Here is a 21,580-nt window from a genome sequence, read left to right on the forward strand (position 1 = left end):
TATCACGGTGGTATGGAATCGGGAGCCCGACACAAGAGGGCCATGCTCATGTTCATTCCTGCAAAATCGGCACGGTGCCATCATATCCTGTATACAAGAAACACAAATTTCTAATCTACTACACAATATTCATCATATAAAGTAAATAGGCACAAATAAACTAATTATTCCTTCTAAATCAACTAACAATGTCATCTAAATTAATTAAAAATTTGTATATACCATTTTCTAGTCTACCAACTAACAAAATCCTACACAACATACAACTACCACTACACATATGACATATAATTTCTAACAAAATACAGGGGAAACGGGAGTACGACACTCACCGAGGACGGCGGCGCGGAGGATCGACGGCGGTGTCACTAGTAGGAAAACGCTTATAGGTGAGATCTTAGTTTTGTGGCGCACAAGTAAAAAATGCGCCACAGAAATGTTTTTTGTGGCGCACCAGCCACTGTGCGCCACAACAATAGCTTATTTTTGTGGCGCAGTGTTAGGCCATGCGCCACAGAAACAAGGTAGGGCCCACATCCTGCCACCACCAATAATTGGTGTCGTTATTTCTATGGCGCATAGGGATTGGTGCGTCACAGAAATAAGTGTGAAGGAGGAGGGGCCGCCGCATCAAGGAGGAGGGGCCGGCGCCGCGTCAAGGAGGAGGAGCCGCCGCGTCCTCCTCCTCCTGCACCCATGCCGTCGTCGTCAACCTCCTCCTCCACCCCTGTCGTCGGTGAGCTCCACCTCTCCCCTCCCTTCCCCCGCTCTTGCCCGGCCGCCTCTGGCCTTCGTCAATGTCGGCGAGGTGGGGATTTGATCGGCCTCGTCGGGCTCTACAGTATCCCCTTATTCGATTTGATTTCCCTGGCCTAAATTGCTCGCATACGACCCTAGCCCTAGTACTCGTCGGGGTCCTGGCCGCCTTCGCCGGCCTCTGCTCCGGCCGATACCGGCCGCTTCTAACCCTAGTACTCGCCGGGGTGCTGGCTACTGATGATGTTGTGATGTGGTGACTACTCCATCCTCGACGCCGGCGGGATGGTGCTGCGGACGCAACCCCGGCGTCAACTATTTCGTCCCCGATCTTGTGAGCTATTCCCACTACTCTCTCACTGTGTACGGCCTTGTGTTAAGCCAGATGGTGCTAGTGGCTCGGTTATTAACTTGCTGATATGTTGCTTATGCCATTACAAGTATATATCCTCTGATAAGACATATGGAGTGTAGTTGGCAATGTGGGGTAATTTTTATATTACTTGGTTGGCCTGAGATTATTTCCTGGACCCCAAGTAATTCCCTAAGTTTATATATATGGATTTGGTTGCTCTATTGTGGGTATATAGATGTGGTGCCCCATTTAACTCATGGTTTAGTACCAACATAAGTAGTTATGCTTTACTTGCTGTTATATACTTGTCAGGTCCCTATTTGGATGATTTGTTCATCCAGGCATATGTGATGATGTTGCTTGTTAGTAATATCCTTATGTTGGTATTGCTCTCAATGACCAGATGGTGTTGGAGTGTTGTGACTGCTGTGATTTTTCTTGAGCTTGGTTAAACTGATAAGAACAGCAACTATGCTTGATGTCTTAGCTCAGCAAATGATGCAAAGGCCGAGGCAATAACTTGGATAAGAACAGATACTAAAATGTGTGATTTAAATGGCATGCTTATGATGGTTGCACTCAGCCAATGATGGAAAGGCTGAGGGAAAAACTGATAAGAACAACAGCTGATGCAAAGGCTGAGGCAAAAACTTGGATAAGAATAAATACTAAAATGTGTGATTTAAATGGCATGCTTATGATGGTTGCACTCAGCCAATGATGTAAAGGCTGAGGAAAAAACTGATAAGAACAACAACTATGCTTGATGTCTTAGCTCAGCCAATGATGCAAAGGCTGAGGCAAAAACTTGGATAAGAACAGATACTAAAATGTGTGATTTAAATGGCATGCTTATGATGGTTGCACTCAGCCACTGATGCAAAGGCTGAGGCAAAAACTGATAAGAACAACAGCTATGCTTGATGTCTTAGCTCAGCCAATGATGCAAAGCCTGAGGCAAAAACACACTTTAGTGCCGATGATTAGAATGTTCGGTCAACGGTACACTCCGGGGTGACGCTAGTGAGCCTGATGTGATGTCACAAATATCAATCTCTTGTGCATCCTACCTGCAGGCCTCACTAACGCCATCCCGGAATGTTAATATTTGTTTCGACCAACAAAGTATGAGGCATTCCATTTAGTTCATACTAGCTACTTCTTAATTGCATTGGCCTTTCTTCCATTTTAGTGCCGATGATTAGAATGTTTGGTCACTCGTACACTCAGGGGTGGAGCAAGTGAGCCTGGTGTGATGACACAAATATCAATCTCTTGTGCATCCTACCTGGCCTCACTTACTCCATCCCTAATGTTAATATTTTTTTGACCGACAAAGTATGAGGCATTCCATTTAGTTTATACTAGCTACTTGTATCTTATTTGAGTTGGCACTTCTTAATTGCATTTGCCGATGACGTACACTCGGGGGTGGCGCCAGCGAGTCTGGTGTGATGACACAAATATCAATCTCTTGTGCATCCTACTTGGCCTCGCTGACCCCATCTCTTAATGTTAATATTTGTTTCGACCAACAAAGTATGAGGCATTCCATTTAGTTCATAGTAGCTACTTCTTCATTGCATTGGCCTTTCTTCCATTTTAGTGCCGATGATTAAAATACTTGATCACTTGTACACTGCGGGTGGAGCCAGCGAGCCTGGTGCGATGACACAAATATCAATCTTTTGTGCATCCTACCTGGCCTCGCTGACTCCATCCCTGGATGTTAATATTTGTTTCGACCAACAAAGTATGAGGCATGCTATTTAGTTGATACTACTTGGCTCGTATTTGAGTTGGACTTATTCGTTTATTTTGGTCTTTCTTCGAGATAGCGCCGATGATTAAAATGTTTGGTCACCGTACACTTGGGGGTGGCGTAAGTGAGCCTGATAAGATAGCACAAATATCAATCTCTTGTGCATCGGACTTGGTCTCACTTACGCCATCCCTAAATGTTAATATTTGTGTTGACCAACAATGTATGAGGCATTTATTTCATTTCTCTTGTGCATCGGACTTGGACTTGGTCTCACTTTCTTCTATTTTAATCAGAGGAGGAATCGGATGAAGTCCCCGATGCAAGCGAGCCTGGCGGGTAGAGAGGAGGGAGCAAAGGAAGAACCGGATGAAGACCGCTTTGTATCTCGAAATGGTGAAATTTGTAGGAATTAAGAGTTGTATGTAAAATATTTGATACTTGCCACTATATATGTATCTCGATCGGGCTCTAAGTAATGTGATGATGATGTCTATGTTATATCTGTCCAATGTACATCCTATTTATATTATATCTGCAACTGTATATAATCTGTATAATATATGTATATTGCTGTGTATAACCTGTATGTGTATGGCAGGCACCACAAAATCTTGTATAATACGAGCAATTTCTGTGGCGCACTGAAACGAACTTCTGTGGCGCACCGAAGTACTGGTGCGCCACAGAAACCTTAATTCTGTGGCGCATGAGAAAGTGCGCCACAGAAACCTTATTTTTGTGGCGAAATTTCTGTGGCGCACCATCCATGCGCCACAGAATCTATTTTTGGTGCACCACTAATAAGCCTTTTCCTACTAGTGTGTGAAGCGAGGCGACGACACGGGCGGACGAAGACGGCTGCATGGGGCGCGGAGGATCGAAGGCGACGTGGGCGGCATGGGGCTGGGCGGATACGGGTGGCACATGGCGGATCCGGGGCGTGGAGGCGAGTAGGAAATGCAAGAGAGATGAGAAGTGAAGTGGCACACGGGGGGCTGGGCTGCGAGCGGGATCAATGTCTCCTCAGTTGGATTAAAAATATCGGCCACATGGCCTACGGTGGCGTAGCATAGTGGGCCATGCCACCTTTTTTTCCCAGGTCGGACCGGATCATTGGGACCCATAGTAGCGATGATCAACTTTGTTTCTACCACACTGGTAGAAAAATACTAGTGGCGTAGTAAATTTTATTATGCCGCCGGTATTTTCCTAAATACAGGACGGCGTGATATTTTTAAGATGCGTTGCTACTATTTTTACACCTATAAACTATTTCCTACTAGCAGTGGCCTGACTAACATAGTATCATTAGCATATAGAATGAAAGGAGAGTTTACTATCAGTGGTGCAGTTACCAAATGGTTTAGCACAGCTCTGTTTGCAGATTGAAGTAAGCCAGCTGCCAACACAAAGATGAGCGGTGGGTCTCTAATAACGAGCCCTCCGATCCACACAGCGAACCGTTTTGCCCCTGCTCTCTCCAGGAGGCGGCGGGCAGCTAGATCCCATCTCCACCGGCGTGAGATCTGGGCCCCTCTCCCTCCGCTTGCCGCTCCAGCGGCAGGAGGGGAGGGGACCTCGTTCCTCCTCCGTTTTGTAGTTAGGGCTTGTCTGCTGTGGTGCGTCGTTAGGATGGTGGGAGCGGCGCCCGGGCAAATAAATCTGCCACAACTCCACTCCCACACCGGCGGCGACCTTCACGGCGGCATCTCGGAGTTGTTGGCAAAGTGTGCTTGTCGATCTTTCAGGTCGGCAGCTTGGTCTTCTCGCCGTTCTTCAGATCTGGCGAGATCTGTTTCTCGACGTGTCACTGGCGTTTGTCGTTGTCCACGACGACGCTGGGGGCCGGGGCGAGGTGGTTCTTCTAGAGCGAAGATGTTGGTCCGGAGGTGGTGGATATGCCGTTCTTCTCCGACTTCGTCGATGGGAGGCGGCGTATCTTGGTCCAAGACAGCACGGGGACGTCCCCGGTCGACGTGCCACAACGACATGTGCCTCGCCGCTTGCAGCGGAGCCCGTTCATCGACTCACAAAGCCTCTTTGGCGATGGTGCTTTTTGGATCTTGCAATGGTGGAGGCTCGGCGTCTCTTCTTGCGTTCGTCTCGGCGGCGGTGGATTTAGACGGCGGCCGCTGGCTATGGTGGTTGCAGGAAACTCTAAGGATCGTTTTGTATTTCTCGATCTTTTAGGATTTTATCTACAAATTCAGGATAATCATTTTATCCCGGTTTGTCTTTTAGTTTCCACATATGTTGCTTTATGTAACTTGGTTTTCGATTAATGAAATATGTGGTTGCTCTAAAAAAAAAAGAGAGCGGTGACAGCGAATCCTTGTATGACACGTGGCTTGTAGAAAATCTGTTTTCCAGGCCATTTAGAAGGACAGAGGAAGTCCGTGAAGAAAAAATTAGGCTGATCCACTTTAATCATCTTTCTCCAAATCCCTCCTTGCTTCCACAATCTTCAGGATAGTGCCATGCTCAATCATGTCGAAGGCCTTTCGAAAGTCTAATTTAAGAACTATGATTTCCTGTTTTGTTTGTTGACATTGGTGCAAGTATTCATAAGTCCATGCTAGATAGTCTTGTTTTGAAAAAACGGTGTTGTAAATTCGTAACATAGTAAGCATTCAGCGCGGGATTTACCGTAATTCGAAAAGAAACAAAAAGCGCGGGCTTCCATGGAAGGAAATAAAACCCCCCCGACATTTGTGGGAAGGCAAGAAGAGAAGGCTGTGCACGGTGAAATAATAGAAAGATATCACGACTGCATTCATGCTCGCGCGCGTACTTATAGAAATTCCTGATTTGGGATCAATTACCTCCCAAAATCAGGCTAACCATCCTGCCACATTCCAAACACGCCGATCTCCCTCTCGAATTTAACTCGATTCCTCGCACGCCGCCATTTATTCCATACTATATCACCATTCACTTGTCTCTTCTATATCATCTCTTTGAAACGAAAACAAGATCAGTCGCCATGACGAAGCTTGGGGTAAGTACCCCACTGGCTACACTGGTCTTAGCCATTGGAGCTGTGGCGCTAGCTCTCACGGCTACCGCGCCTCGAGGCTGCGACGCTGCAGGTGGCGTGGTGAGGAGCATCTTCGTGAACAATAAGCAGCCTGCCGATTTCAAGTCCGTCCAAGCCGCCATCGACTCCATCCCTTTGGGCAACAACCAGTGGATCCGAATCCATGTCGCCGCCGGCGTTTACTAGTAATAACCAATTAACGCGTCTCTATAATCTTCATCCCCGTGGCATAGTACTAGTAGCGATGCTGATTTTGTGTCCGGTGTTTTCGATGCGTGCATGTGATGGGTGCAGCGAGAAGGTGTTGGTGCCCTTAAACAAGAGCTTCATCCTGCTGGAGGGCGAGGGGAAGGACCAGACGTTCATCGAATGGGCCGACCACGCCGGCGGGGACACCGTCACCGCCAGCTCCCCGACCTTCACCTGCTATCCCACCGACTTCATGGCCCGCGACATCAGCTTCAAGGTCGGCCGTCGTCCGTTGACTTGATCACGACTTTTTTTTGTGTGCGAAATGGGTCGCGACTTGTTGCATACGAATTAAGATTTTATTTTTCCGCGTGTGGATGGACCCGTGGTTGCAGAACACGTACGACGGGGTGAGCAACATGGCGCCTGCGGTGGCGGCGTTGGTGGCCGGAGACCGGTCTTCGTTCTACCGCTGCGGCTTCATCAGCGTCCAGGACACGCTGAGCGACCTGTTCGGGAGGCACTACTACGAGAACTGCTACATCGAAGGCTCCACGGACTTCATCTTCGGCAACGGCCAAACCATCTTCCAGGTCCGGCCAAAACCCTAGAGCTCCATCACACATTATGCATGGAGGATGGGCTGTGGATGACGGAATGTGCCTGTGTGTGCAGGGGTGCGAGGTGTCGACGGGGAGGTCGTCGGTGACGCCGGGCTTCATCACGGCCCACGGGCGGAACAGTGCACAAGACGGCACCGGGTTCGTGTTTAACGGGGGCAAGGTGAGCGGCGTCACGCCGGCGTACCTCGGCCGCGCTTGGCGTGCGTACGCCAGGGTCATCTTCTACCAGACGGACATGTCGGACGTGGTGGTCAGCCAGGGCTGGGACGCCTGGAACTACAAGGGCCAAGAGTGAGTTCAAAATTGGAGTAATCGGCATGTGAGCTGCTGCACATCTATGCTCATGGAGACTGATTTTGATTTGATTTCGTTGCCTGCAGGGGCTCGCTGACGATGGTGGAATCTGGATGCACGGGGAAGGGGTCCAACACGACCGGGCGGGTGCCATGGGAAAAGACGCTCAGCTCCCAGGAAATCGCCAACTTCGTCAATGTGTCATACGTCTCCGCCGATGGCTGGCTCGCCGCGCAGCCAAGATAGTCTGTCAGGATTGTTTGGACAGGAAGATGCTGAAATTGCACGACCCCGGGCGATAAGCACACGTGTGCTACAGTTGGAGTGAATTTTCTTATATATGTTCTTATATAATTGAGATATTAGGAATACCTACGCAAATGAATAGCACCATTCCTTTGACCCAAAGATTATTCGCACGAAAAGAAAGCCTCAAGATTGAGATCATACAAAATCCTATGAAACTCGTCTACAAAAATAGTGTTTTGTTGGTACTGTTGAATATAAATACACTGCCTAGTCTCTTTCCATTATTTTGAACTTTTGATTCAATTGGCTAGTGCAGCAATCTTTCATGGTATCAGAGCCAATAGATTTCAAGTTCAAGATCCTGCTCATGCAGTTTTAAAAACAAAAAGAAGATTCTGCGGCATGTACCGAACCCAATAGCCTAGACGTAGACATGAGAGAGAGTGTTGAATATAAATACACTATTTAATCTATTTCCATCAGTTCGGACTTTTAGTTCAATTGGCTAGTGTACCAATCTTTCAAGTACAACCTTTTTTTTTTTGAGAAACACAGTACAAACGCAGGCGCTCACATACACTGCATACACTCACCCCTATGAACGCACACACGCACACCCTACCCCTATGAGCACCTACGGAAGACCGAGCCGGCGGATTGGATCTTGAAATTGACGAAGTCACCACAGGCGCCTCGCTGTCGACGGGAACGTCGCCTCCCACTGAAAGAATATTCCGCCTTTATGAGACACACAGATGTCAAACCTGGGGTTTGAACTCTGGTGGGCTGGGGGTACAACCACCCTCCTAACCACCCAACCTTCATAGGCAAAGTTAATCAAATTTCATATAGTACACTTTTTAGTCATGTGGCGTTGATCATGTTAAATTTGTGCGTGTTGCCGAGTAGTCTCGGACACGACATGGCACATACATGAGTATGGGTGTCTTTCTGTGTTCGGCAATGTCAAAGCTAGAAGAACTGAAGATGGTGGTCAGCGAATGTGACAACACATCGTGGTTAGTCTTGGTGGTGCTACTTCAGTTCCGGGAGCTCTAGGGTGAAAACCCTTCGTCTGTCATACATGGCCATGGATCGCATTGCAGTTCAAGTCGTTCAGGCGTCCCGTACCTGGCATCAATTATTCAATACCGTGCTGAACGGATCGTTACTACGAGCAAAATAGAAGGCTCAATGGACGACGCAGCTCAGCATATCCAGGATTGTTACCTTCATGAACAGATCGCTCAGCGTGTCCTGAATCATACACAGCTTCTCCTTACTTTCGTCCAACATCGTTGTTGACGCATTGCATGGAACTGCTTGTTTTCCATGATGAATACTCATGATTTAGTCTTTGACTGGATTCGACTAAAGTGACACTTATGTGTCGTTACCTTAGAGCATCTCCACCGGTGGTCCCGATAGCGGCCTGATAGCTTTTTGACGGCTGGGGGCGAAAATGGCTCGCATCGGCGCGCTCCAAACGGTGCCGGTGATTTTTGGAGCCCAACATAAGCGCCGGCAACCCCGTGCTGGCCACTTCACCAAGGACGTGAATCGGGCGCGCCGGCGCCTCGCGATGCTGAAAATTTTGGGCGTGGGAGCCGCCTGTCAGCCACACAACAACAAAATATACATCTTCTCCCCCAAAACCCCGTCCCCTCCGCTGCTCATTTCTCCCGCCAGCCGCTCAATCTCACATCCAGCCTCGAACCCGAAAACCCTCGCCGTCGCGCCATGCCACCGAAGAGAAGGGCTCCGGCGAAGGCAGCGAAGCCGCCGACGAAGGCGCCGCCGAAGACGCGCACCGTCACGCCGAAGGAGAAGCCGTTGACCATGTTGCAGGAGGACCGGGAGACGGAGATGGAACGCCGCGCCTTCGTCACGGCCGACCACAGGAGGCGCCGCATCGCCGCCCTCGACGCAGCGAAAGCGGTGGCCTCTGCGGAAGCGTGCCTGAGCTTGGGCGGCAGCCTAAACAGCATCTCGAGCTCCCCGTCGTCGCCGGGTTACTACGCGGGGTACACCGCAAACGCGCCGTCAATCTCGCAGATGCGGCTGTCGGAGATGGATGGCCGCGCCCGCTACTCCCCCGAGTTCGGCGATAGCGACATGACCGTCGACAACAACGCCCCGTTCTCGCCGGATTCAACAGCTCGGGGCAGCGGTGCCTTCCGCTTCCCCTACCTGAACGATTCGCCTGACCTGCGCCGCACCCAGGGCCACGTGACGGACGGCACCGGCCTTCCCCGCGACCTCTTCCCCAGTGACGGCTGGCGCACCCAGCAGGTGTTCGGCAGCAGGTCCGGCGTGTCCATGGGCCAGGACAAGGTGCGTTTCCTTTCTTTCTATGTGTTGTGTGCATCGTAGACACCGGCGGCGACTCAAAGATTGTAACTTTATGTAGATTGCCGGCGAGGAGGAGATCTGCGAACGGCATCATACGCGGCCATGCCTACGAACCCCCGGTCGACGACTACGAAGAAGAGGCCGACGAGGACGAAGGTGAGGAGGAAGTCCAGGAGGAGTAGATCGACGCCGAGACCAGCGCGAGCGTGAGGAGGACGCGCAGGTGTTTCGCCGGCACTCGTGGTCTGAGGTGGAGGTCCTTGGAGGATGAATGCCTCATCGAGGCGTGGAAGCAAGTGAGCTTTTGCCCCATCACCGGTGCAAACCAAATCGGGGACAAGTATTACAAGTGCATCCTTGATTGTTTCAACGAGAAGAAGAACTATGGTGATTACGCCACCATAGAGATGAACCGGAACGAGGGCGCCCTCTCTCACCGTTGGAACTTGATCAAGGGGTCGTGTAGCAAGTTCCACGGCTACTATGAGAAGATCAAGGCACGGAAGGAGAGCGTCACGATGATGGTGGATTGGGTATGATCTATGCCTATCTTATTTGCATATGAATTGGTGATCAATGTTGTTGCATATGATTTGATGATCCAACTTGTTGCATATGAATTGGTGATCAATATTGTTGCATATAAATTGATGATCCAACTTGTTGCATATGAATTGGTGATCAATGTTGTTGCATATGAATAGATGCTCAAAGACCTCGAAATGTACAAGCACCAACACGAGGACAAAGACTTTCCGTTTATGCATTGCTTCAACAAGCTCCAAGGTTGCAAGAAATGGGACGACCTCCTCCACACTCTCTTGAAGGACGGGGAAGATGGGCCGGTCGATCCAGCCGGTGCCTCCACCGGGCGCCCCATTGGCAACAAGAAGGCCAAGGCCGACAGGAATATGGCACCGGTATTGGCAGCCATGGTCGCCTCCATCGAGAAGATGATCACCTCGTTCTCGGTGGAGAACAAGGAAGCTGCCGATAGAGCCGTCGTCGTGTGGAAGGCCATCCTCGACAAGCAAGATGCCAAGATCGAGTTGGAGAGGGAGAGGGTGGAGGCGGCGAAGATGGAAGCGGCGGCCGCTGCCATGAAGGCCAACAACGAAGCGACGCAGCTATCGTTGGCCAAAATGTCTCAAAATCGAAAATCTTGATGGCCAACATGGAGAAGATGGACCCCTTGGCACGGGCGTGGCACGAGATGTACTACGAACGCATCGGCCAAGAGGTGATGGCGGCGCGAGCTGCATCGGCGTCTCCCCCAGCACCGTCCATGTCTACCCCGGCACCGTTCGCGTTCATGTCTCTACCGCCACCGTCCGCATTCATGTCTCCACAGCCACTGTCTGCGTTCATGTCTACCCCGGCACCGTCCGCGTTCATGTCTACCCCGGCACCGTCCGCGTTCATACCTCCCCCGACGACCGTGGATCCTGTTGCAGCGACGGAGCTGCCGCCAGCCGCCGATGAGGAAGCCGTCGAGGTTGCGCCGCCCGTGACCTCCTTTGTGTGATCATGCGATCATCTGGCTTCAAAGCCATTTTTTTTGCGCCGGAAACGACAATCAGGTGGCCGTCTATTGGCCCAAACTTCTTATTTCAAAACCTATTCGTATTTGGTGGCCGTGTGTTGGCCCAACTTCATATTCGTAGACTTATTCGAATTTCTATGGTTGTGTTTGAGATTTCAACTTCAAATTATCTATCGGACCGCCTGTTTGAGGGCGCCGGTGTGGGAGCAGCTCCCCCAAATAGAGGATGTTGTGCCGACGTCCCCCAAAAGGAGGTGTCGGCGCCCCTGCCGGCGCCTATTTGGGGGCTGCCGGTGAAGATGCTCTTACTGAAGGCATCGCTTTTTTAGAACATTGTCGGGCCCGTGTGTTGCCTAGGCGGTTGTTGGTGTTGCTGTTTGTTATTATGTGCATTAGTTGTATTTTTATTTTTAATAATTTGCTTTTGTGCATCCTCGATGTAATATTGAGTTTGGTGTTGAGGCCAGGATTTAATATAGATATATTACCCTTTTATCGGCAAAATGCAAACGTAGTGAAAAGAATAAGATACTTGAAGATTCAGCCAAGGAGCGGGGTATCCAAAGATGCTGAAAATTATAATCAACCCGAGCTTAGCGCATGATATGTGTCTTCCAATCCTTGGTTGTTTATGCGACAACTACTTTATTTAACAGAGTGAAACAAATCAGTGACCTAAGCCAGCATACGACAGAAGAAACAAGAATCTGAGATTGCCTGCAGGTTCACACGTAGCTGCGAGTGGACATTCGTCTTCCTATATAATTGAGATATACTACTTCAGAAGTACCCAGGTGAAGCAAATCAGTGACCTTCAGAAGTACCCAAGTGAAACAAATCAGTGACCTAAGCCAGCATATTGCAGAAGAAATAGGAAGATGCTGCTGAGATTGCACGCAGGTGCACACATATGCAAATAAATTCACAAGAATTCTATGCGCACCATTAATAGGAAACCTTAAGATTGAAATCATGCAAAATCCTACGAGATTCCTACACCTTTCATAGAGAAGAGCTTAGACAAGAGCTTAGTCAAGAGAAACTTTGCTCGTGAAACGTATCTTCCAATCCTTGGTGCAGAAGAAACAAATCACCGATCTAAACCAGCATCAAACAATTGCAAGAAACAACACTGCACTTTACACTAGCATCTCCTGGGCAGAGCAAGAAACAACATGACCAAAGATAAAAGGGACTATTTCCATTATGTGCTTCAAAATGCCACAGATGATGTGGCACATAATATCACATAAGCATGATCACCTCCAGTCTCACAAGAGCACACACATTATACCACCATACAAACAAACAAAACCACAAAGCAAACATTCCAAACACCAACAGAGAGACACCATGTAACTCCAGCGGTCCAACAACCTGACGAGTCATAACAAGATATGACAACTCCTCCCACACTGCAAGAACAATCAGTTCCTCCTTTCAGGTGAAGCTCATCAAGGGTGAACCGCACAGCTGCACGTCGGAGACGTCGGAGAGCCTCAGCCTGGAGCTAGATCCCATCTCGAACTCCTCCATGTCAGAGATACTCTTCCTCTTGTGCGCCGCAGCTGCTTCCTGTCTCATCAAGCTCTCCTCAGACGAGTCCTTGGGGGTGATGCTCGGGGCCTCTGATGCCTCCAGGATGGGGCTCAGCATTGGCTGCTGCTGCAGCTGCTGGTTATGCTGCGCCACCATCTCCGCCTGTGCTTCCGCCAAAGTCGAGGGGTCGTCCTCAGATGCATACAGTATCTTCTGAATAGCCTTCACAATCTGCAGACAGGATTAAAATTTCATCATTAACAGGGATCAAAGTCATTGTTGCTTTCAGCTGCAAGTCTCGAAGTCAAAAAGTAACACAAACTAGGCGAATGGTTAGGTATTTCTGCTACTTACTGCTAAGTGCTCGACCTCAGGGCTCTGGCACAAGATCTCAACATCCCGCAGCTTGGAGAAATAGAAATCTCTCTCTTTCTCAGCACTATCAACAAGGAGCTTCAGCTCGGTCATCTGCAGAGCATCATTGTCAGAATACAAGACTTACGCAATACCAAGAGTTGCAAGAAAATCATGCAAGTGTTCATATGAGGTAATATGCTCACCTGTGCATCATAAGCTGGTCCTGCAGTGTTAGCTGGAGCTGGCTTTGCGCTTCGCTGTGGAGCATTTGAAGCATGTCCATTTGCCCTCTTAGCCCCATGTGATGAGGCCTGAGCTTTATGGGTGGCAGATGCAGACTTGGGAGGCGCGTGAGATGTCACTGACGTCCTTCTGTTGGTCTCTTTGCCACCCTTGCTGCTGTCTCTTCTCTCAATGGCATTGTAGCTGTATGTTCATAACACAACAACAAACGCAAGTGTTCAGAACACTTTGATGACAATAGCACAATTGGTAACACTAAACAGAACTAAGCAATTGAAAAATGGTACCAGGTGAATTGTCAGTATATGCTACAGAAAGAGGGTAAATTGTCCATATATGCCACAGAGAGAGGGTAAATTGTCCATATATGCTACAGAAAGAGGATAAACTTCCCATATATGCCACATAAAAGAGGGTGGCTGACTAAACAGAACTAAGCAATTGAAAAATGGTACCAGGTGAATTGTCAGTATATGCTACAGAAAGAGGGTAAATTGTCCATATATGCCACAGAGAGAGGGTAAATTGTCCATATATGCTACAGAAAGAGGATTTAACTTCCCATATATGCCACATAAAAGAGGGTAAATTGTCCATATATGCTACAGAAAGAGGATTTAACTTCCCATATATGCCACATAAAAGAGGGTGGCTGACTAAACAGAACTAAGCAATTGAAAAATGGTACCAGGTGAATTGTCAGTATATGCTACAGAAAGAGGGTAAATTGTCCATATATGCCACAGAGAGAGGGTAAATTGTCCATATATGCTACAGAAAGAGGGTAAATTGCCCACAGAAAGAGGGTGGCTGACTACCTGCTCATTGAACCTCCATTGACAGAATCACAGTATCTTTTCAGCCATTGCATGAACTCCAGGTTGTCTAGGGGCCTTCCTTTGATGAGCTTATTCACTTCAATGTGCTGCGACAATGAGCAAAGAACATGTTTAGTTGCACAAAAAGTCTATATGGAATAACAACAAATAAACTTGACACCAATATTATGCTCAATAAGAATCAAGATTTCCCATGTCCTAAAGAAGGATTGAATTCCAGTTTTTACACAGTTGTGATGACAAAAGGCAACTTTCCAGATAGCACAAAACACCAATATATGCAAGGTTGTGCACAGTTTAAAATTAGTATGTGTAATGCACAAGGGAACCTTCTTCTCACTGTACTTATGAGCTAGTACTAATTTAGATCTGTATTTTCACAACCTAAAGTTTCTGTGACTCGACTGTAACTTCCACAATCCATAAATTATATGTATGCGCATCAAGCGACTAGCCAATTGCCCAATTTGTGGTCCAGTGACATGGAATCCAGGTTAAGTTTTCTGTTGCGTCGACATTAGAGCATCACAGATTTCTGCCACAACTAAAACTAAACCTCTCTGTTTGTGGTAACTACTCACCCCCTTAAGAAAATTACATGCTACTGAACAGAAGTCGAAATTGTAAATGAGAACTATTGGTCTGAGCAATAATCGGGGCGCCATTAGCAGTACATCAACAAACAAAGCAGGATTTCATCCATGCGAGTAGGGGGGGGGGGGGGAGAAGGAAGGGAACCCGAGCGCACCTTGGTGATCTTGAGCTTGGTGAAGACGTCCTGTAGGACCTTGTAGTTCTGGATCATGTCGTACTCGTTCTTGGCGTCGAAGTTGACCTTGTGCATGGGCACCGCCCCGGGGTGCGCCGCGTCCATGAGCTGGCACGCCACCGCGCCCGGCGCCGCCTGCATACGAAAATAACAAACGCCATCTCAGCGACCCACCCCCAAAAAACGGAACGAATCGAACCCGAATCACAGCGGCAGCAGATCCAGCGGAAACCCCGCCATTCGCAGATCGGCGGAGGAGAGAGAGAGAGAGAAAGGCCGTACGTACCTCCTCGACCTTGGCGAGGCCGAGCTGCAGCGTGGTGTTGATCCAGGAGAGGATCTCGTTGCGCCCCACGAAGTAGGCGCCGTCCATCATCCCGATGTTGTTGACCGACATCTCCGCCGCCGCCGCCGCGGGCTCGAACCTCTCCCCTCTCGCGCGCGCGCCCGGAGACGAGATGGGGAGCGGAGGAGCGGGGCTGGGGCTGGGGTTTCGCGAGGAAGGTTTTTTTCGAATGCGGCGGCGTTGGGGATTCGGCGGTGGGGGAGCGGAGAGATATAAGGTGAGAGAGACATTTGGGTCGGACGGTTCTGCCCCTCTCGCGGTGCGAGTTTGAATTTGGACGGGCGGATGCGAGCGCGGGGGTGCGCGTGGGACGGCTGGATTCGTCCGACCGTTGGGAGAGGTCGGGGTGTACAAGGGCTATCTCGTAATTTGGTAGGGGTCGGAGATTTCAAATTTGGATCGTAGCCGTGGTACAGCCGTCACGCGTTGGGCTGGGCAGGCGCTGTTTTTAGCTGGACCAGTGTGAAGCCTTTTTGGTTTCAGCAAATTCTGCCCGTTGCTTTTGCTACGAGTAGCCGTGTGTGTGATTAAACGGGTGGTCCTGCTCTCCTCCTGAAACTTGCATTACAAGTTCACAATGTAAAAAAAAAAGAGCCAAATACGCTACTAATTCTAAAACTTGTCCATTAACTGCATTTTAGTCCAATAATTACAAGTTGAGGCCAAGTAGTCTCAATAGTTGTTTGAGAGGTCAACGGGTGGCATGCCACTGGCAAATTGCACATTTGAGTATCAAAAGTTTTGCATAATACCTCCATATTCTCTCATGACCCACATCAATCTATTCATTTGTTCCCAAATCCCTAACCCAAATCCACACCTTCCCTGCCATGGTTTGAGCAAGAGGAGGTGGAGCGGCTGCGGAGGCGACATAAGGTATTGGTGTGTGTGGACCAACCGGCACGTTGAGCTCAGTTGCGTTGCATGCATCGAAGACAAAGGCTGGGCGAAGGTCACGTAGCAGGTGTATTGGGATCAGAATCTATCCTCTGAAGAACATGCATCATGAATAAGCATAAAAGAAGAAGCTAAGTGTGCAATGTGCATGCAAGAAGCAATTACTGGTTGATCGATCAATGCATTAACCCGAAGGAGCCTTTCATTACCTAATCAATGGACGACACAAACTATGCATCAGTACTCGGAACAAGCATCACCATGTGCATCACAAGTGAATTGTGTAGATGAACCTCCCTCTCTAACTCTAGTATTGTTTTGAGGCTGAACAGTGGGTTCCCCACTATGTATATCTTTATAAATTAAAAAATGGGAAACGCGAAAAGTTTCTTAGGGATAGCTGCTAGGTTAACCCCAGTATTGTCGGGTACAACAAATGGTTCAATCTGAAAGCTTCTTAGGGAGAGCTGCAAAAAGTTTTATCCATGTGCGAAATCTATTTCACGGTAAAACGATTAAAAGGAAAGCACATCAAGTTTTTCATTGCTAGATAGCATATCACAAGAGAAAAAATCATAAAATCTCTACTACTACTTAGAAAGAATTTGGAGGTTCAGTGTTCTGTTTCATGCCTTTCCTTTCGTCCATCGCTCCCATACCGGTTTTTTCCACGCTAGTTTTTCTCCCACGCTGGTTATTTCTCCGATCAATTCCGACAAATCTCAGTCCATTGCAGTAATACACACCCAAACCGCTATTTCCACGACGTCATTCCATGGTTGTGTCCATCGAGATGGGCGGAGGGCCGGCGTGCGAATTTTCATAAATTCGAAATTTGCTTATGCTATGATACCAGGCCCACGAAGACACCGCAAGCGTGACATCAGGCGGGCCTTGGGCCGTCAGCCCAGCGACTGGACGACCCAAGCCAAGGAAGGCAACGCACCGGTACTTACAGAGCTAGGCAAGGGTTAGAGAGGCATCAATGAACATTGTATTGGATAATTCCTAATCCCCTGCTTCCTCCTCCTCTCTCACTTCGGCGCAACTCTGTATCATCCCTTGTTTACCGAGGACTAGATCCCGCTGCATGTGCGTGACGCAAGGACTGAGATCGAGGTCGTGGCAAGTGGTACTAGAGCAGTTTCGGTTCTAGATTTTTCTTCCCATGTGCGAATCCCTGATTCTTGTCGATAAATCCGGACGACGAGTGCGGATCCTTACGGATCTGCGAAAAACACCCTCGGGTGTACCCTAATTCGGTCTGCCGGAGGATAGTATTCCACGACGGCGAAATCCGGCCGGGTGGAGATGGCGGAGATGACTGTCGCGCCGATCCGCACCGGCTGCCGGCGGCGACGATGGAGGCGAACAAGGCGACCGCAGAGGCGGGGCAGGCCAACGCTCTTCGCATCACCGAGATCAACTCGGCGCTCGACAAGCTCACCCTAATGCAGCAGGATCTCGTGCGGAGCGCTGCGAAGGTGGAGTCTACCATCGACAGGGTAATTCAGGCCAACACCGGCTTGGATCGCTCGGTGGAGGAATTGAAGCAGTCGATGGCGACACGGCTGACGTCCATGGAGACAGCCGCTCCCAAGCTCTCGACGCCGGAGTCCGTTGATCGGGACCCGGGTCCGCTTTGGCCTGAAGGGCACCGTCCGCAACAACGCTTCCAGGGTACTGGTCTGGGAGAGGATCTCACCTCCAGCCGTGCCCTGGTCAGGGGTGAGCGATCTGTTACCCACACTGAAACTTATGCATTGTCTGATATTGATGATGAAGATGAGCAAACTGAAACCGAACACACGTTTCATACTAATAGGCATGGTCATGGTCCTAGATTACCCAAATCTGATTTCCCTAACTTTGATGGTGATAATCCTAAGTGGTGGAAAAAGAGTTGTGAGAAGTACTTTAGGCTTTACAATGTTCAAAAAAATCTGTGGGTAGATTTTGCTACTATGCATTTTAGAGGCAATGCCGCATTGTGGTTACAAACATATGAAGCATTGCATAGTGTTGCAACTTGGCCAGAATTATGTGTAGGAGTTTTCACAAAATTTAATAGAGATAAGTATGCTAGGATCATGGACAGTTTCTTTGCTCATAAGCAAACTGATTCAGTAGATGAGTATGCTCGCGAATTCGAGGAGCTTATGCATAAAAATCTGCGATACAAGCACTCATATAATGAAACCTTTTTCGTCAGGCGTTTCCTAGCTGGGCTCAAATCGGATATTATGAAAGCTATAAAACTGCATAACCCTAGCACAGTTGATCTGGTTTTTTCTATGGCGCAAACGCAGGAGGCTCTCATTGCTTGAGGACATCTCTCCACCACATAACAAGTATAGCCAGCGTGATACACTCAAACTGAAGTATAAACAGCATGGCCAACTGCCCGGATTTCTTGGGGCCCCTCCAAAAAACAGAAGAAACTAGAAGAAAAAGAACCTGTGCAATCAAAGTTTGATTCTCTGAGAGCTCAGCACCGTGCACGGGGGGAATGTTTCAAGTGTGGTGAAAAGTTTAGCCCAGTTCACAAGTGCCCTGCTCAGGTGCAATTGCATGTCCTGGAAGAGCTTCTGGAGTCCTTGCATATTGCCGATGAAGCACCAACGATTGAAACTGAGAGCGCAGACTCTGATACGGCAGATTCTGAAACAGAAGAAATGATGAAGCTGTCAGTTCATGCAGCCTGCGGTACTACAAGACGCAGGAGCATGCGTCTTGAAGGGGTTATTGGGAAACAGTCAGTCATGATACTCATTGGCTCAGGTAGCTCAAGCAACTTCATGAGTCAACAATTAGCCGACAAGCTGAAAATGGAAACTGTGAGCATTCCTATGGCCAAAGTCGGTGTTGCGGGTGGTGGCACGATTAACCTGTGACAAGATGCTACCTGCGAGTTACCTGGTACACTCAAGGGCATAAATTCACCACTAAATTGAAGCTGCTACCTCTCACATCCTATGACATTATTACGGGGATGGATTGGTTGGAGAACCAAAATAATGGCAAGATGTGGGTGAACCGAAAAAACAAGACAATGCGCTTTAAGCATGACGGAACACGGATAACATTGCGTGGTGTGCAACCAAACACCGCAGATGTGCTCCCCTGTGACTGTTCAGGAGCTTGCCAAGATGGTCAAGAAAGGGGGAGTCTGTCAGATGATGGAGCTGTACAATATGACCGAAGAGACACCCACAGTAGCAGAGGATGTCCCACCGGCAGTTCAATCGGTTATTAGTAAATACAGTCAACTGTTTGCTGATCCAAAAAATTTGCCTCCTCATAGAAAATTTGATCACCAAATTCCCATGGTAGCTGGGGCTGCTCCGGTGAATGTAAAGCCCTACCGGTATGCTCCTCACCAAAAATCAGAGATTGAGAAGAAAGTGAAAGAAATGATGCAAAGTGGAATCATTCAAGAGAGTACAAGCCCATTTGCGTCACCTGTCATCCTGGTGTGCAAGAAAGACGGCACATGGAGGTTCTGCGTGGATTATCGTGGCCTCAAGTGCATCACCATCAAAAACAAGTACCCGATGCCAATTGTTGATGAACTCATTGATGAATTGGCCGGAGCAAAGTGGTTCACTAAGATAGATCTTCGAGCAGGATATCATCACATCAGAGTGGTACCAGCTGATGAGCATAAGACTGCATTCAAGACTCATCAAGGGCTGTACGAATTCAGAGTAATACCATTCGGTCTCACGAATGCACCAGCGACATTTCAGTCCACCATGAACGCCCTTTTCGCTGAGATATTGAGGAAGCATGTTTTGGTTTTCATGGATGATATCCTAATCTACATCCCTACCATGGAGAGTCATATAATGCTCTTGGAGCAGGTGTTTCGCATTCTCGCGAAAGAGCTGTCAGTCAAGCAGTCTAAGTGCTCTTTTGCCCAACAGAAGTTGGAGTATTTGGGGCATATAATCAGTGCTCAAGGGGTTGCAACAGATCCGGCGAAAGTGCAAGCAGTTCAGAATTGGCCAGTGCCTAAGAATGCAAAGCAATTGCGAGGTTTCCTGGGCCTCACCGGCTACTATAGGAAGTTTATCAGGAACTACAGTTTGATTAGTCGCACACTGTCCAATCTCCTGAAGAAAAACATGTTGTTCTCTTGGACATACAATGAGCAACATGCTTTTGACTTTCTCAAGGAAAAGATGCTTGCAGCTCCAGTCTTGGCCCTGCCAGATTTCTCGATACCATTCACAGTTGAAACAGACGCAAGTAAACGAGGTGTGGGAGCAGTGCTAACACAAAGGGGCCATCCTCGCGGCATATCTCGGCAAAGCTTTGGGACCCACAGCCCGGACCATGTCCACATACGAAAAAGAGTGTACGGCAATACTCTTGGCGGTGGAAAAATGGCGCTCGTACCTGCAACATGCTCAGTTCACAATAATCACTGATCATAGAAGCTTGGTTCATCTATCTGACCAAAAGCTCACAAGTGATATGCAGCAAAAGGCATTTGTGAAACTTATGGGTTTGCAATACAAATTGGTTTACCGGAAGTGCAAAGACAATTCAGCAGCTGATGCTCTATCTCGGATACCTACTGCCAATGAACTTCATGCCATATCTCTTTGTCGTCCAAGGTGGCTGGAGATTATTGTTAAGGGCTATGACAAGGACGACAAAGCAAAAACACTTCTACAAGAGTTGAGCATTGCTTCTCCTAATGCGCAAGGCTACTCACTACGCCGAGGGGCTTATCCGAGCATAAAACAGAATATGGTTGGGAAACAACAGGGGAAGCACACCGGGCAATCTTATTATCCTTGCATGATAGTGGTGTCGGCGGCCACTCGAGAATTCTCGGAACATATCGGAGAATAAAATCCCTCTTCTCCTGGCCAAAAATGAAAGAAGACATTATGAAGTATGTGAGGCAATGCTCTGTGTGCCAGCAAGCGAAGGCGGAACACATCCGTATCCCTGGACTGCTTAATCCCCTACCGATTCCCACAGAGGCATGGAACACAATCAGCCTTGACTTTGTTGAAGGATTGCCAAAATCGGGCTCTTACAATTGTATACTGGTGGTGATCGACAAATACACCAAGTATGGGCACTTCCTTCCATTGTCCCATCCATACTCAGCCCTAACGGTTGCCGGAAATTTGTAGACAAGATCTACCAAGCGCACGGTTGCGGTGACCCAAGATACCACCTGCATGTTGTAGTATACAAGTCGTTGATATGATCTTTGCGAAGGGACTTCTTCACAATTTGCCATATCCCTCGCAGTGGTACAACAGAAACATTGCAGGTCATAACACTCCATACTTTATTACAAACATTGTCTTAACAAGTTGGTACTCTCACAGGTCCTATGAGAACACCCTAAGATACTACTTAAGTACGATTACAACTCATAACAATATAAAAGAGAGCTCAACA

General features: G+C 48.4%; 2 protein-coding genes across 2 annotated transcripts; one reads left to right on the forward strand and one right to left on the reverse strand.

Moving 5' to 3' along the window:
• The first annotated feature begins 5,859 nt into the window (after window positions 1-5,859).
• On the forward strand, window positions 5,860-7,265 carry LOC124647563 (probable pectinesterase 29). Its single transcript, XM_047187485.1, has 5 exons — window positions 5,860-6,098; window positions 6,208-6,379; window positions 6,498-6,695; window positions 6,778-7,016; window positions 7,106-7,265. Exons 1-5 carry the CDS (start codon window positions 5,860-5,862, stop codon window positions 7,263-7,265), a joined length of 1,008 nt encoding a protein of 335 aa, XP_047043441.1.
• Window positions 7,266-12,407: 5,142 nt separating this feature from the next.
• LOC124649520 (microtubule-associated protein RP/EB family member 1C-like) lies at window positions 12,408-15,017 on the reverse strand. Its single transcript, XM_047189132.1, has 5 exons — window positions 14,890-15,017; window positions 14,121-14,227; window positions 13,263-13,485; window positions 13,057-13,170; window positions 12,408-12,933 (listed from the first exon to the last, which is right to left on the reverse strand). The coding sequence occupies exons 1-5, from the start codon at window positions 15,013-15,015 to the stop codon at window positions 12,604-12,606; spliced, it is 900 nt and encodes a 299-aa protein (XP_047045088.1). The 5' UTR covers window positions 15,016-15,017; the 3' UTR covers window positions 12,408-12,603.
• Between the last annotated feature and the right edge of the window lie 6,563 nt (window positions 15,018-21,580).

The sequence above is a fragment of the Lolium rigidum genome, chromosome 4, assembly GCF_022539505.1.
Source record: "Lolium rigidum isolate FL_2022 chromosome 4, APGP_CSIRO_Lrig_0.1, whole genome shotgun sequence".
Classification (NCBI taxonomy): domain Eukaryota; kingdom Viridiplantae; phylum Streptophyta; class Magnoliopsida; order Poales; family Poaceae; genus Lolium; species Lolium rigidum.